This window comes from Polyergus mexicanus, unplaced genomic scaffold (genome assembly GCF_030449975.1).
Source record: "Polyergus mexicanus isolate NDT 795.1 unplaced genomic scaffold, iyPolMexi1.0 SCAF_17, whole genome shotgun sequence".
Taxonomy (NCBI): domain Eukaryota; kingdom Metazoa; phylum Arthropoda; class Insecta; order Hymenoptera; family Formicidae; genus Polyergus; species Polyergus mexicanus.
In genome coordinates this window covers 455913-471900 of record NW_027223337.1, presented here as the reverse complement: position 1 = coordinate 471900, position 15988 = coordinate 455913, and the positions used below count along the sequence as shown (strand labels likewise).

Genomic DNA, 15988 nt, shown 5'->3' with positions numbered 1-15988 from the left:
AATCGTAATCGTCATTAATGCAATTAAATTTGAATTTTAGCAAAATTTTTATCGCTAAACTGAATAATCGCGATCAATCAATCTTTATATAAAAAAAAAATAATAATAATTCAATTAACATAATTACAATTTTTACTCTCGCTACCAGGAACTTCGATTCGCGCGAGACTAAATATTTGCAATTGTCTTCGATGGCGTCGGTCCATCGATGTCCCATCGCAGCCAAACAACGATTGACGTATCAACCGAAGACGACATTGTCGATTTTGTGTATTGTACGCGAATGATCGCAAAGTCCAGGATCGATATTACCGAGGCGATTGACGAGCCGTTTGTTTATCGCAACGAGTGGCACTACATTACGCGCGAGCGTGCACGTCCGTGAGACTTAGATTGCCTCGACGTAAACATTTCAACCGGCTCCTCTCACACTGACGAGATCTCGTATTTTGTTATTCGAGCCTACAACTCTTTTTCTACGTACAGTTATTAAATCGTCATACACACATACACTTTAGGCGTCAAGTCGAATGATCATCGGCAGCGTATACGTTCCAATACATTATCACGATCGTTCATTGTACGCGTTGGATCAAATTGTTTAATTTTATTTTAATTTTATTTTATTTTCGATTATATTACATTTTTATCAAAAATGTAATAATGTCAGTGATTTGTCTCTGATAATGTTCATAAAACTTATGAATATATATCTCGCATTGCAACATGCCATTATAATATTACACGTGATTCAATGTATTGAATAGCTTGAAATTTGTGAAACACGAATACCGAAAATAAATTTAAGCTATAATTATATAGTTATAATGCAACGGGCATTTTAGATCGGATTCGTTTTCACGTGCGAGGGAACAATCTCTCCTCTCCCGGCTACCGAGAATAGCCAAAAGTTCTTGCGGTACCGCGATAGTGTTTATATCGTCCACCGTCGACCGCGGGAGATGTTCTGGCCTTCGTCAGGACAGGAGTTTACAAAGCGATGCCGATTTACCCTCTCCGCCCTCTTTCGCACCTATCCGGCACAGCGCGTGCCTATTTTCGGTTTTTTTTTTCGCTCGCAAAAGAATACAATAAATAGCGTCTTGAGCCACCACTAGAAAGAATGGATAAAGGGGAGCGGGGTGGGGTGGTTATATTTAATATTTTTTAATTGATTTATATAGAAAAGTAAGTCTTTCTGTTGAAAATAATTGCGAGATTTATACCCGTATTCATAGTCCGTCCTTCAGGAATAAGGATTCCTTGTTCCTCGTTCCACGTTTCATGAACTTTCCTTCACCGAACAAGGAATCTTATTGGCTCCCTTATCTCAAGGAAGGTCACGAGCTTCCTTGAGGAGTGGATGCGACCTTTTTAGCAGACGATACGCAGAATATAACCAAATATAATCTCCAAAAAGTGAAAGTGTATAAAGGAAAAAGGGATAATGGACAATGAATTTTTAAATGATTCTGACGATGGATTTGAAGACGAAAATCCAGAGAATCGGATTCTGTGGCGGATTCCGAAAAGATACATTCGCGATTGGGAAAATCCCGTGGAATTTTTTGAAGATACGAAAAAGTTTTCATATGTATTATATGAAATTAGTTGCAGGCAGCATAAAACGTTACTGCCTCCAGTCGGTCGCTAAAAATCCCTAAAATATTCCTTCCTTCTGAAAGGGAGACTCGAGGTCCATCTATGAAACAAGGTGGCCTTGCAGATTCAAGGAATCCTTCATGGAGGCTTCCTCCGTCCTTAAAATAAGGAAGGACTATGAATACGGGTAATAATCTAAAGGATGGTGATTTTGAAACGTTATTGTTCACATGAAATCGTAAAATTAATTAATAATTATTACAAAACAATTGAAAAATATATTGAAATAGAAATCTTGTGAAATTTGACAAGAGCATTAATCTTCGTCAATGGAGAAAATTCTAAGCACGCTCTTGTTCATGCGAATGATGGATCGTTAGTTCGAAGTAACGGTTAGTAACGAACAGATAATATGAAAACAATGGTCACTGCGAACCACTAGAAAAGTACGCGTAGTAATTAGATTTGACCAGATGCGAAGGTATCCCCTAGAATGATAAATCACGTGAAGATTTATCTCACTTTTCGCGTACGTTACGATCGAATCAACTTATCGTCCCTCGTGATCGTCTATGACAATCTGTTGAAAACGCCATTTTATCGAAACAATTGACAATATTAATATTTTCCAATAGATCTCAATAGTAATAATTCCGGCAATGTCATTTGTTTTGATTTGTTTTCTAATATATCTCAATTAAATCTCTCAGTTCAATATATGAAAAATATATTTAAAAAATCATCTCTCGAATATCATATCGAATCACTACTGTAGATTTATTCGCTGAATAATGCTAATCTATCGATACGATTGAATTGAATTGTCACTTACGAAACGGGGGATAAAGTCTTGCGATATTAATCGGAGGAATCGAGTCGAAAAATATCGTCACGTGGGAAGATTTCCGTGGCGCGTATTCGGTTCGGCAGATGCAAGTACTTTTACGTCGTGCGTCTACCAAATACGCGTCGGGATAAAAAAGTATGAAGCGAACGTTTGTTTGCTTTGGCAAGTATCGAAAAAATAGCGAAGCGTACGTAGTCCGCGTATAGAACGAATGCGCGATTCGCCCACTTAAATGTCACTGAAAAACCACGACATCCATATGTGAAGCCGCCCCCTAATTGCGCGCCTCAAATAAGATGTACTCATTATACATACGTATGTGTGTGTTAGTGTCTCTAAAAAAACACGTATACAATAGCAGCGGGGGTTTATAAGTCCTCGATTAATTTGTGCACCCGATTTGATAATTTATAAAGACAAGGTATTGATTTTTCGCGATACATCATAGGATATATTTCGTCATATCTTGGTAATTATTATAAAATATAATATTTATAATAAAGAAATGTGAAAAGATATATCCATATTATCTGAATAGATTATAATATAAATAAAGTATCTCAATAATATGAATAAGCTTAAAGAATTAAGAGACATCTCATATTACAATTATAATTATAAATATCTGTTTCGCTTTGATAATCCTGCGTAAATTGATAAATTATATTATTTAATAATTTTTAAACTAGATACATTTTTACATAATTTACTTCAATAAATAATTGATAGCGATTATAATAATCTCACTAATAAAAATTTCAAAAGTATAGCGATGAAATAAACATATTTGGGTTATAAAGAATTGAAGTTTAATTCGTATACATAAGATGACACGTAATTAAGTCAAGCTTCTCGAATTTCACTTTTTTATTCGCACGCGTTTTTTTAATAACAAGCACAAGCTATGTTAATGATTCATTGAAGTTAATAATATATTAATGAATATGTAGATGTCTCCGCACTTGCGTGGATTTTAATATCCCCTTTGCGAAGGCACGACGCGATCGTACAGTAATGCCGACTTCGCTCGGTCAATACAATGCTTTTATATAAAGGAAAGAGAGTGCGAAGAATGTGAACTCATTGATCCCTGAATTAAGCCGGCGATCGACAAGTTAAATCCAAGACTAATCGTTCATTCAATCGAACGCCAGGCGGCCGCGATCATTTATTACGCAGCGTGGGCTTATAAAAAAAATACACGCGAGAAAAACAGAATTTGTTAAATGAAAGTATGGTGAAGCTTACGATCGATTCATTGTCGTAAATCTGTGAAATAAATGGGCAAGATATTTCAATTAAATTTGCGTAAACTATAATGAAAATTTCTAAGTTTATCTTCAAACAACATTATTTTGATCGGATAAGATAAGATACACATATATGACCACGCTATATAGTTTTTCAAAATATACAAAAAATTTTGGATATACAATTATGCAATCTATTATATACAAGAAGTGTATGCGATAATTTATATTGTAAACAATCTTATGAAATAATGCGAAATAATATTGCATATAGTCTAAACTATCGGAAGCTATCTTCATTAGAAGCTATATAATGTGTTAAAACGATTCAAGTATGTAATAGAAATGGAAGTATGCAAGTTTTTATATAATTTATGAAATAAAAAATATACTAGATATTATATAAATATATAAATATTTTTATTTAAAAAAATTATGTATATATATATATTTATATAATTGAAAAATATATACAAAAAATTAATCTAGCTCTTTTCTCTTCTATCAATCGCAATCGAATATTTAACAAAATTCGTTCCATGTAGCGATAGAGAGAGAGAGAGAGAGAGAGAGAGAGACAAATTTAGAAAAATTACAATTATTTTGTATAATAATGAAATTGATCGGTAAGTTAGAATAAAAGCCGTTTATTTTCGTAGAAAGATGCTTCTATTTTGGATACCACGTCTCCATTCATCGAAGAAAATTAATGAAAACCGCCAGTAAATTTCCACCGAAGACGAGGATAGGAATCACCCCCTGTGAGCGTGGGTGCGTTATTCTAGGATGCGCGTCGCGTGTTCTGCATCCAGGAACTTCATTGCGTATGTAGGACAGTCAGTCCCGCTTCAAATGGAGACGAATCGCTTCTCGCCAACGATCGTGATTGGCCTCGGGGGTGCGAAAAAGAAGCGAGGGAACAATGAGATGGAAAAACAAAGTCGGCGTCCCTATCGTCTACCATCCCTATAAAACCCGATGGACCATCGCTCGTCTCGACATTACTCGGCCAGATAGTCCCGTGGAACGCCGATTGATCCGAGATGATCGTCACCGGGAACACCGTCTCCGCCCTGGCGTTGCTGCTCTGCTTGGCGTTTCGCGCATCCGGCGAATACGGTAATACATCGATCTCCTCACGATAATTAAACCTATTGCACGCGATTGTTTCTCGACTCGTTTCTCGCTGATCGTCGCGATATCGCGCTCGTAGAACTGAGAGAGACGCCGAACGGAGGGTCGAACGATAACAGATCGCCGAGCAACGACTTCGGCTCGTGTATCGAGGGAAAGTGTATGAAGCGCACCACCGCGCAGGAAATTACGAGCGGCATGTGGTTCGGTCCGCGATTGGGAAAACGACGCAAGTCTGACGAAAGGCAGCAGATCAATCCAAAGATCGAAATGCTAATGAATGCCCTGGATCAACCTGGGATGCGCTGGACCGTCATCACGATTCCAGGTGAGTATTCTCGACATTCTCGACTCTCGAGACGGGACCGACTGAACTCTCATCAAATTTACACATTGTTTCGTAATCGTTATTAACGGATCTAAGCATTATTTTTATATTATCTCCGAGATTCCAAAAATTTTTCCATTTTACAATAAACGTAATAATTGAATTCATTATGTCCATAATTTTGCAAACAAAATTTTCAGATCGCGTAATATTATTAGATTCAATAAGTTTCGTTCAAATTTTCTTATATGTAATAACTTGTTTTTCACTAATTTTTTCTCCCGTAAATTCTACTTTGAATTTTTAGCTCTAAAATACCATATATGTATATAATTTTGTTTGAAAAATTATTAGGTGTACAACTTTGCTTCCGCCGTTTTTTTCCGAAATTCGAGGCTTTATTGTAAAAAACTGGTTATACATTTATGATTCAAAGTATTGTCCACTCCCAATGATAGTGCCAATTCTTTTTGACTGTGACTCGAATCTTCGTTAAGTAATGCCTCCAATTCTGCATCTTCGAAAACCTTCTCTCTTCCACCGCTATGCCGGTCTTCGACGTGAAAATCACCGTTCTTGAAGCGTCGAAACCACTCGCGACACGTTCTTTCGCTAATAGCGGCTTCGCCATAAGTATTTGAGAGCATTCGATGAGCCTCAGCCGCAGATTTCTTCATATTGAAGCAGAAAATTGAAACCTCCCGAAAATGACGAGAATTTGGCTCGTAAACTGACATTTTCAATCGAGAATAACTTTATGATGCGGACACAAATCGACTAATGTTTCTATGGGATTATGTTGACAGATGCCCAAGTTTATTGTATGACGTCTATGATCTATTTATTTCGACCACTATTTATCGCTAAAGCCATCTATAGGAAAACGGCGGAAGCAAAGTTGTACGCTTAATAAGTTTTTTTAATACTTAAAAAAAAAACCTTTATTTTCGACATTTTAGCGAATTATATTAATTCGACGATCTACAGAATTCAAAATTCTATGCCATTCTATCAGACTTCTCGATCCTTTTTCTCACAATTATGACCATCAAGAATGAATTCTAGCTAATGAAAAGAGACAATCGACGCAATTTATACCACGCCTGGGACGAGGATCGGACGAGGAACTATCCTCTTATGGCGATGCGATCGATAGGAATGAGATCGAGGAGAACGATCGTTTGTTACCGTCGATATTCGTGCAGCGTTTAGGACGTCGGGTATCCTGGACACCGTCGCCGAGGCTCGGGCGTCAATCGCGCAGCGTATCGCGAAAAATATAGGCAGCGTCTTGACAAAAGCTAAATCACCGAAAATTACGAGCAAAGAGTGATTTCCTACCTCACAATTGCGTAGGTCTACACAATTGTGAGGATTTCGACGGAGCGACAAACAAAATTATTAATGCCATTAAGATATAAAGAAATAAAATACTGACGTTTATTTGTATTTCGAAATTAGCTGCCGTTCCTTTATTATATATCCTTGAATATTTCCAGAATCCTATCTAAATTATCTGTTGCCTCAATTTACTATTTTAATTAAATTATAATAATAATAATACACGAGAAAATATACATAATAAAGAGATAATTATCCGTACTATTATAATCATCTACTGTGCGTGATATTTATCATTTAGATCATAGAGATATTTTGATCTCTAATGATATAATTATCATGATAAAAAATTGTGATTAAAGGAATTGTAATAAAAATATTATTTACATTTAATTGTTTTAAAGCAAAATTTGTTAAGAGAAAATTTATACATATATACATATATATAAAGATAAAATTAATACACAAGAACTTTATGTGAAGCATGTAGAAAAAAATCATACCAAGTTTTTAATAAATGTAAAGCGTTTTTAAACAGAACATTTTTGCGAATAAAATTGAAAATTCGCGATATAATTATATCATAATGGAGATAAAGGATAAAATGTATAATATGTAAATTATATCTATTAATCATTAAATTTTTTTATTTTTAAATGCTAACGCTTTAAAGTAAATTTCTTTTCGAATTAAATATCTTCCCTCATTAGCAAAAATAATACTTATTTTAAAACTTGCGTTTAAACTTTATCCGCATGTAAGTTGAGAATAGATAAAAAGCTTGCTGTGCACATTCGAAGAATTATCGAAATGTATTAAAAATACATTTTTATATCAAATTAAACTAATAATTTATAAACAAGTTCGACAAGAAATAATTATAAGTAATATCTAAAAATGATAATAATAATAATAATAATAATAATGATAATAAAAATAAAAATATTATACAATAATATATCGTAATTATCAATTAAAAAATAATAAAAACCCTAGTGAATATAGAAAAATTTCTTTTCTCAACTCAATCGATTTCTCCAGCGAAAGAAAATTTATATAAAAGGAATAGAAATGGAATAGAGTATTCCCGTGCAAGTTTCTACAGGAGGATCGTAGACGCTATTTTCAGCGTCTACGAGAAGGGTTGAGATATCTCTCTCGAGAGAGAGAGAGAGAGAGACAGAGGAAGTAAGACGGTGGAAGAAAGAAGAAGCAGGGTGCCGAACTACAGCGAGTAATTTCTCGACCGGAACTACCGGTGAGCCATGTGGCAACATGGAAGACAGTAATAATCGTAAAACTTGAAAACGCCGGCGAAACAGATACAAGTTAGTTAGCTCCTAATCCTCGCTTTTACAACGGTAACCGTATATGTATATCGAGGATCACTCGTAAAAAGTGACAGAAAATACTTTCGATGAGAGCTTCATTAACGATGATCGTCACACATTACCCAAGTGTATGGATAATATAAAAAAAATATCTTTACGTAGGAATTTTTTAAATATTTTTTAAAGATGATTTTTTTCTTCAAAGGAAATATTCTTAACGAATATGATAAAGATACGCATGTGACACATAAATAAGGATCATTATTCAAATATACGTATAATAAAATTTGTTTCTTTCTAACGTTCATATAAACATAATAACAATAGAATTTTAATTAAGCACTTGATTGTTGAAATCGATGTTGCAAATGAAAGATTCGTAACATTAAATTTTTGATAAGGCGAAATATCTGTCAGAGGGATATTAATTGCTAAATCGAATAATACGTTTATTCTAATAGATTTTAATATATATTTTTGATAAGTTGATTTTTTCCAAAACAATTGATTCGTAAAACGATACGTAAAACGGGGGATATATCGTATAAAATATAAAGAATAAAATTATTTATACACGAAATCTATTTCAATATTTATATAAATATTTAACTTATCAAAATAATATTCTAGATGTACTGGATATATGATTTATGAGGTAACATCTGTGTAACAAAGTAAGATTCGAAGAAAGGGATTTATGCTTGGACGTACGTATACAAGGTAAAATACTAAATCATCGTAGATATAAATAAACAACAATGTAATGTCAAATCAGAGATTGAAAAACCGATATAATTACAGCGTATTTAATATCGCGTACAGAAATACTGTAGTATACGAATAAATTTTTATGCAAAAATATTTTTATTATTTATATAGACATCAAACTTTACAATATCAAATAAATATAACCTACATTTTTTTCTCTGCTTATTGCACTTTCAGTTTATCGAAATTATATCGGTTTCGCAATTTTCAGAGCACAAATAAATAATTTAAATAAATAATCATAAAAAATAAATAAACACTCACCGAGCTGCTCTCTACGTCTTTTCGAACTCCGCCGTTGGCGCCAACTCTCATTGAAATCGTGCAAGGTTAACTTCATCACGTCGAGTACACTCGTCCTAATAACGAAAGAAGGATGACTATGACTATTAATTAATTACTGATTAACAAGTTATAAAGATCACTCGATGTTTCCGACAATTATTGGTACGCGTAATTTTGCTCTTTGCGAACAAAAATAAGAATAATTCGCGCACAGACTTCGACGCTACGATTATAACGCGATTCAACGCGAAACAAACATGGCGGCCGCGCATGCGCACACAATTGTACGAGAGTGCAAATATCGAAAATATAATTTTATCGCGCTCATTTCAAATACTATATTATTTTCAATTAAATAATTATAAAATTATCTGCAAATTATATATACATGGTAATTATATCATATAGGAATGTGGATACACATTAATAAATATACTTTAAATTATGATAAACAATAAAAATATATATATATATATATTAGATAAATAATTGTAGAATAGAGAGTATAAATGTAGAGAGTTTAAAAACATAATAAATAATAATTTTTAGTTATGAATTATCACAAATATATATATTTCTAAAAGTTTCCAGATACACATATATTTCACCTGCAATATATGTCTAAAAATATATCTTATTTATTTCACCGTATTCCTATTTTCCACTTTTTTGTACTCAAGTACATAAACTAATTATTTTACAAATATAAACAATAGGAATGTGTTTGTACATTCGATTATGCCCTCGTAAATTATTATATTATTGTACACAGTTAAAATGTCATTTTCTGTCATTATTCGTCTTAACCCTGAATCGTTTCTCGCAGCAATTTCTCGAGTTTTCGCACGTCAACGGCAAATTTGCGAATGCCTTCGCACAATTTGTCGGAGGCCATTTGGTCCTCGTTCAGGAGCCATCTAAATTCAGCCTCATCTAAACTGATCTTTTGAAGATCGCATTTTTTTGCCGATTCCACGTTCAGAACTTTACGAATTGGCTCATTGCTCTCCTCTAATTCCTCCAATAATTTGGGACTTATAGTAAGAAAATCACAGCCTGCGAGCTCTTTAATTTCACCTAAATTATCGAGATAATTAAATTTAAAAAATATATCTACGACTATAAAAAATAGTTTACATGTATCAAAAAATTATATAGATCTTAATACTTGCCAATGTTTCTGAACGAAGCACCCATCACAACTGTCTTGTAGCCAAATTTCTTGTAATAATTGTAAATTTTCGTTACAGAAATAACACCTGGATCTTCCTTTGCTTCATATGTCTTTTTATCTGTATTTGCCACATACCTAAACATTGTTCAGTTTTTACTCTTGATTCATATTAATTTCTAAACTAATAGAGATTGAAACATTTACCAATCCAGGATTCTACCAACAAATGGTGAAATGAGAGTGACTCCAGCTTCTGCGCAAGCGACAGCTTGTGCAAAGGAGAACAATAATGTCAAATTGCAATGAATCCCATATTTTTCCTCCAATTCTCTAAAAAAAAAAAAAAAAAAAAAAACAATTATCATTACTTATTAATAGAACATGTTCATTAATTGAATATAAAATGCATATATATCTTTGAATTTTATTTCTTGCTTACTTTGCCGCTTGAATCCCTTCCCAAGTTGACGCAAGCTTTATCAAAATGCGTTCTTTGCTCACTCCAAGTCCCTCATACAAAGCGATCAATCTTTTCGCCTTCTCAATGCTGGCTTCCTTATTGAATGATAATCTAGCATCCACTTCTGTAGAAACTCTTCCAGGGATTATATTTAAGATTTCTTTGCCAAACAAAACACATATGACATCGAGGGCTGCTTCAACTTGCTCAGTCAAAGAACTGCAAGAAAATCTCTATGTTAAAAATAATGTTAAAATATCATAAATTATAAATTGATGTTAACTATTTAAATATAATTTTCAATGACATTATAAAAAAATTATAAGAAATTTAAATAAATTATATACATCAACAAATATACATATACTTACGATTTAGACTTTTTGCCATATTCAGCAGCCTTCTCGATCAAATGAGCATACTTCTTTTGATTAGCAGCAGCAAGAATCAACGACGGATTTGTCGTTGCGTCTGTAGGCTTAAATTGCTCCATAGCTGCATCGAATAATAATATAATACCGTTTATGATGTTAATCTATATATTATTATTTATTATTTCTCCTTCTTCTTCTTCTATTTTTTAATTTGTAACTATTATCCATTTTTATATCCACATTTTCTATCATTTATTTATTTAATAGCTTGTTCAAATATTTTCATTCGATTGATAGAAATCAAGAACAAGAATGATGAATGTAATCTCAGAGGTCGTTTCTCAGCAAGGCAAAGATCATGGTATTTTGTATGTGCATTGATACGGGTTTTATCAGTCGCACAGATAAATCTATACGACATCGTTTGATTTTTCGACCATGAGCCCTCATGTATATCTACATGAAGGCTGAATGACAATTTTGAATTCATGGAAGTGAACAGAAGTGAATTAAGCTTACGCATCCAGACGAATACATTATTGTCAATGTGTAATCAACATAATGTAGCACGCATTATTCATTATAAAGCATAAATTTGTCAGTTGCAAGAAAAAAAACAGCTTGTCATTTTTTTGACAATCGATGTACGCGCGCATTTGTATATTAATACGTTATTTTTCCACAAAATCATGATGTGAAAAGAAAATGTACCATAAAAATCGTACGCATTTTGACTAATTAAAATTAACGATAGCGCTAATGTCAAGATAATAAATTATTAAGTTAAAAAAAGCAGGAAATTTTTCGACGGTTATGCTGCGTCGACATTATAAATATATAATAAAATAATAAAGTAGGTATACATAATATACAAAATATAAATATACAATATATAATATCGATACATTGGACGATTATCGATAATATTAAATAAATTAAATATATCGTCGATATGCACGAGTTTCTTTTCTTAACATTTCGTAGGCAAACATATCGTTTAATTTATTATTTGCGTAACAAATCTCGTTTAGTCATTAAATTAAATTTGAATTGAGATCAATTTCTTAAAGAAAATTCGTAATCATTCAATATGTATTATCCGTTCACGCTTTTTAATACCTTTTGTCCATCGTCGATATCGTATTGACGATATCGGAATATGTATGCAAATAAAGAGATTTCGATAAATCTCTCTTATTGAAGTAACTTTGATCGCAAAATAAATTTCATAATTCAAACAATCACGTGAGACACGTTCGGAAAAAAAAAAAAGTGCAAGCGTTGCAACATTTTCTCTCTCCTCCCTCCTCAACCCTCTAGCTCGCATAACTATCGTCGAACCTTCACCTTTGAACGAATTCGAATTTCGACGTAATCTTACCGTGAAAATCGCCGGTATCAGCGACCACTGTGGTCAGGTCCTTCAATTGACTCAACGAACTCATGATCTTTGTTTTCTTCGACTGGGACTCGCTCATAATCGTCGTACGTATTTATGCAGATACACGGAGATGAAAAGTTACGCGTCTCACTCTCACACGAGCGCTTCGTGTATGCCTCGTAACTTGGGTGTCAGGCCCGCCAACTGTCGGCTGCATAAAATCAAATTTACGAGCACGCGCGTGATATGGCGCGATTTTTTGATGGCCACGATATGACTCGTGAAACGGACATAAAATTGTAATTGATTACTCAACTGCAATTGAAATAATCGATTTATTTATATGAGAATAAAAAATATCTATAATTATTTCATGTTGATATTTGATTCATTTGTAGAATTTTCAGCGAATAAAAAAAAAATATGCATGTAATTACATTTTGAACTTAATACAAAATCTCATGGGAAGTAATTTCTTAATTTTATTTTAAATGTACTTAGATATTTTATATGTTCCATTGGAGCATTGCTGTATTCCAAAATTCCAAAAATATTCTTGCTTCATAATTATTCGATTGAATTAAGTTTTGTGTTTGCAAAAGATTCAAAAGTTCAAAATAAATTTTTGCTTACGATTGTCTTACTGCGTTTTAAAAATTGCAAGCTTAAAAAAAAACAAAAAAAAAACGAAAACGAAAATTCTCATATAAACCGTATTTATTAAAATCTATTCTTAAGTACATAGTGCAAATGTAATTTACTGACCTATGATGAATATATTCTAATCGAATATATTTGTATGTGTTCAAAGCTGTCGCTATATAAAAATAAAATCATAATCATTGTGAGTGAATAGTTAATAGTGTCAATATTCTACAATAACTCGAACTTATTACAATGTATAATCTCAGTTTAATTTCTCTATATATTCATCATTTGTGTAAAATCTCTATTTTGACTATCACAAGAGAGATAAATAACAGAATCAAGTATAAAACATGATTCCACTTGTCAATTCTTCCATATATACAATATAACAATTATATCATTGCAGTTTAAGATTGAAGATATTACCAAAGTTGTCATACTACTTTCTCTTAATATGAATAGTATCCGTCAAATCTTTTAAATTTCTTTTTCGTTAATTTTGTTCAAATCAATCAACATTAATTTTTAAATTGGTTCTATCTTTCATAAATCATTAAAACTCCATATCACCAAGTTAATGTTAGTTAATGAGAATTCTTGTGAAAACTCGTAAAATCGACCATTTATGTTATACCGAGAATACCCTCGTATTTTCATTATTGTCAGACTTTTTCAGCAGATGTATGTTTATCAGACACAGTTTTGGGTTGGTGACCGTAAAGGAAAATCGAGCATATTACGAGAAACGCACCTAGAGTGAACTGAAATGATAAATGGAAGTCGAACAGATAAATGGAAGCTATACAAGAGATGATGATAGCTAAAGATGTGGCAAAGCCTTTCAATATGTTGTCAGCATACTTAACCACCATGGCTACAATCAATCCACCACCTGCTTGCAAGATAACCAGGTAAAAGATAAACAGATCGTAACCAAAGAAGAAACCCCGCTTGCGTATAATGTCATTGTCCTGCAGAAAACAGGTGCCCAAGCCGAACGGTATGGACAGCACGCTCAATTGTACATTTCGCATCCATACAGAGATGTCAGAGCCTTTGAGAATTTTCTCAAAGTAGATTCCCGCGAAGCCGGACAGAACGCACGCGCTCAGAGCAGCGGAGAAACCTAGCCAGTGATTTTGTTCGATGCCCAAGGCTGACGTTTTTACGCTTTGAGCCAGTTGTACAAGAACTACTCCAATGACTAAAAACACTAGAGCACCCCACTGCGTGATACGTAGAGATTTACGTAATATCGTTACTGCGAAGAAGGCTGTTGTCAAAATTTTTAATTGATATGTAACCTGTAAAATGTATATTATTCATCTTAAATATATTGTATCATTTTAAAAGTTTTTTTCTTTTTTTTTTTTTTTTTTAATAGAAATGTTTTAATTTAGACATATGCATTACCTGATACGTAGCTGCATCCAGATTAGATGCAGATACATAAAGTAAATTGTTTTGTATGATATACAAGAGAGATGGCACACAAACTTTCAAGGTGTCAATAGGCTGCTTTATGATTGTCACATGTAACGCTTTATAAAATTTCTCAAAGCTTCCTTCTTCGATGTATACCAAGATCAGACAAGTAAATAATTTAACTACTTCTGCCATCACAACAGCTAAAAAAGGGATGATAATGTTATTGTAAATACAATAAAATTTTTTTTATTTATACAGAAAAAGATATTTTAGAATTGATTCTATTATGGGTATTTACCAGTGGAGGATAGAAACATATCTCCTGCTCTTGTGCGCGAATATCGCATACTGAGGCCAACTATAGCATTTTGAAGTGTGAGAGTAATTAAGCTCACATACTTCAATGTTTGTCCAGTTTCTATAATATAAATATTTGAAATGCTTTCATTTATATACGAATTATCCATAATTTCTATATATATATATTAATGATATACTCACTTTGAGAAGTCTTATTCATGTCGATGATAGATTTGTTTCAACTTCCGTGAAATAACTTATAGATATTTTTCCACAAATTACATTTTTTTACTAAAAATACAAGAAATAAATATAAGTTTTTCAAAAGAAATGTTTGTATCTTTAAATCGCTAGTAATCAATTTTATTCTGCCATAAATAAAAGCAAGAATATCATTTATATATCTGTATATAAAATATTATTTCAGCTGTTTATTTTTAAGGAATGAAAGTGATTGTTAATAATATAAATAAATGTAATAAAAACAATAATACATCAAGCACACAGAAGTGTCTCTAGAAATATAGCAATGTGATAACATAGTATTTCCTAATCCACAAGGATCACATACAGGATATTATTTTCAAGACATCATGCACGTTAGTGTGAAGAAATAATTAAAATAGAAATTATTGAAAGATAATAATTATTTTTCAATTGAACAATGTTTATTTTTACATATTGACAACCGTGTTTTGACAATCGGCAAAAGGCGATTTTTAACAAACAAGTTAAAAAATGAAATAACGATCACATATAAAAATCTGGCAAAAAAATAGTGATAAAAAACTAATTAACATTCGTTGAGGGGATGCGCACCATTTGCGAAATTTTTGTACACGTTGAACTGACACGTTGAATATTCGTGCTTCTCAAAAATGCCTAGTTAATTTCCTATCGACATCATTTTTGATTGGCCTCGATTAGCCTTGTGTCCTCGTTACTTTCTATTTACCTGTAATTAAATTTAAATGACGAAATATAACGGAATAAATTTTATCGTATTTTTATTATAACAGATTACATATCTAATGCATTTCATGTTTATATATTTACAATAAATCAGACCGATAACTGAACAAAGATGACAATAATATATCTACATTCTACATTGAATGATTATCTAACCTCATTCATTGGGTTTAAAAGAATGAACCAATCGCACGCAATCTATCTCAGAAATGCAATGAAAAGTCCTAAAAATATATATATATCACTTTGTGAATATGACCTATATATTTTATTATATATTGCACATAATAGCATAAAAAATATAAAAAATATTTCTAAAAATGTAATTATTTATCTATTAATAATTGCATAAATTATGTGATTGC

The 15988-nt window shown here is 32.4% G+C and overlaps 3 protein-coding genes and 1 long non-coding RNA gene across 7 annotated transcripts in view; 1 reads left to right on the top strand and 3 right to left on the bottom strand.

Moving 5' to 3' along the window:
• The window catches only part of LOC138940434 (uncharacterized), a 32275-nt gene extending 23160 nt beyond the window's left edge, over nucleotides 1-9115 (bottom strand). Inside the window, exon 1 of the long non-coding RNA XR_011448000.1 lies at nucleotides 8866-9115. This is a non-coding gene — a long non-coding RNA (uncharacterized lncRNA). The remainder of the gene's footprint in view (nucleotides 1-8865) is intronic.
• Nucleotides 4717-6717, top strand: Pban (PBAN-type neuropeptides). Its single transcript, XM_070309742.1, has 3 exons — nucleotides 4717-4818; nucleotides 4913-5161; nucleotides 6227-6717. Exons 1-3 carry the CDS (start codon nucleotides 4743-4745, stop codon nucleotides 6442-6444), a joined length of 543 nt encoding a protein of 180 aa, XP_070165843.1. The 5' UTR covers nucleotides 4717-4742; the 3' UTR covers nucleotides 6445-6717.
• Nucleotides 9116-9462: 347 nt separating the features above from the next.
• On the bottom strand, nucleotides 9463-12455 carry Taldo (transaldolase). Its single transcript, XM_070309693.1, has 6 exons — nucleotides 12276-12455; nucleotides 10892-11015; nucleotides 10500-10739; nucleotides 10265-10390; nucleotides 10059-10195; nucleotides 9463-9963 (listed from the first exon to the last, which is right to left on the bottom strand). The coding sequence occupies exons 1-6, from the start codon at nucleotides 12370-12372 to the stop codon at nucleotides 9689-9691; spliced, it is 999 nt and encodes a 332-aa protein (XP_070165794.1). The 5' UTR covers nucleotides 12373-12455; the 3' UTR covers nucleotides 9463-9688.
• Ugalt (UDP-galactose transporter) lies at nucleotides 12395-15827 on the bottom strand. Of its 4 annotated transcripts, none has more exons than XM_070309697.1 (7): nucleotides 15780-15827; nucleotides 15471-15606; nucleotides 14853-14942; nucleotides 14650-14769; nucleotides 14337-14551; nucleotides 13785-14227; nucleotides 12395-12486 (listed from the first exon to the last, which is right to left on the bottom strand). In XM_070309697.1, exons 3-7 carry the CDS (start codon nucleotides 14869-14871, stop codon nucleotides 12429-12431), a joined length of 855 nt encoding a protein of 284 aa, XP_070165798.1. In that variant the 5' UTR covers nucleotides 14872-14942; nucleotides 15471-15606; nucleotides 15780-15827; the 3' UTR covers nucleotides 12395-12428. The 4 variants fall into 4 exon arrangements, with proteins under 4 accessions (XP_070165798.1, XP_070165795.1, XP_070165796.1 ...); XM_070309694.1 differs by lacking the exon at nucleotides 12395-12486 and adding an exon at nucleotides 12503-12590 and having other exon boundaries at nucleotides 13041-14227; XM_070309695.1 differs by lacking the exons at nucleotides 12395-12486; nucleotides 15780-15827 and adding exons at nucleotides 12503-12590; nucleotides 15708-15761 and having other exon boundaries at nucleotides 13041-14227.
• Between the last annotated feature and the right edge of the window lie 161 nt (nucleotides 15828-15988).

Bases quoted from the DNA above. Each gene is read 5' to 3' on its own strand.
- Ugalt (XM_070309694.1), bottom strand. The intron at 14,552-14,649 runs GTAAATACCCAT...TCCCTTTTTTAG, and splicing joins TATGTTTCTATCCTCCACTG to CTGTTGTGATGGCAGAAGTA. The intron at 14,228-14,336 runs GTAATGCATATG...TACATTTTACAG, and splicing joins TGGATGCAGCTACGTATCAG to GTTACATATCAATTAAAAAT.
- Pban (XM_070309742.1), top strand. From the start codon at position 4,743: ATGATCGTCACCGGGAACACCGTCTCCGCCCTGGCGTTGCTGCTCTGC. The intron at 4,819-4,912 runs GTAATACATCGA...TCGCGCTCGTAG, and splicing joins TCGCGCATCCGGCGAATACG to AACTGAGAGAGACGCCGAAC. The intron at 5,162-6,226 runs GTGAGTATTCTC...AATGAATTCTAG, and splicing joins GACCGTCATCACGATTCCAG to CTAATGAAAAGAGACAATCG.
- Taldo (XM_070309693.1), bottom strand. From the start codon at position 12,372: ATGAGCGAGTCCCAGTCGAAGAAAACAAAGATCATGAGTTCGTTGAGT. The intron at 11,016-12,275 runs GTAAGATTACGT...TATTCGATGCAG, and splicing joins TGATACCGGCGATTTTCACG to CTATGGAGCAATTTAAGCCT. The intron at 9,964-10,058 runs GCAAGTATTAAG...TCGATAATTTAG, and splicing joins TGCTTCGTTCAGAAACATTG to GTGAAATTAAAGAGCTCGCA.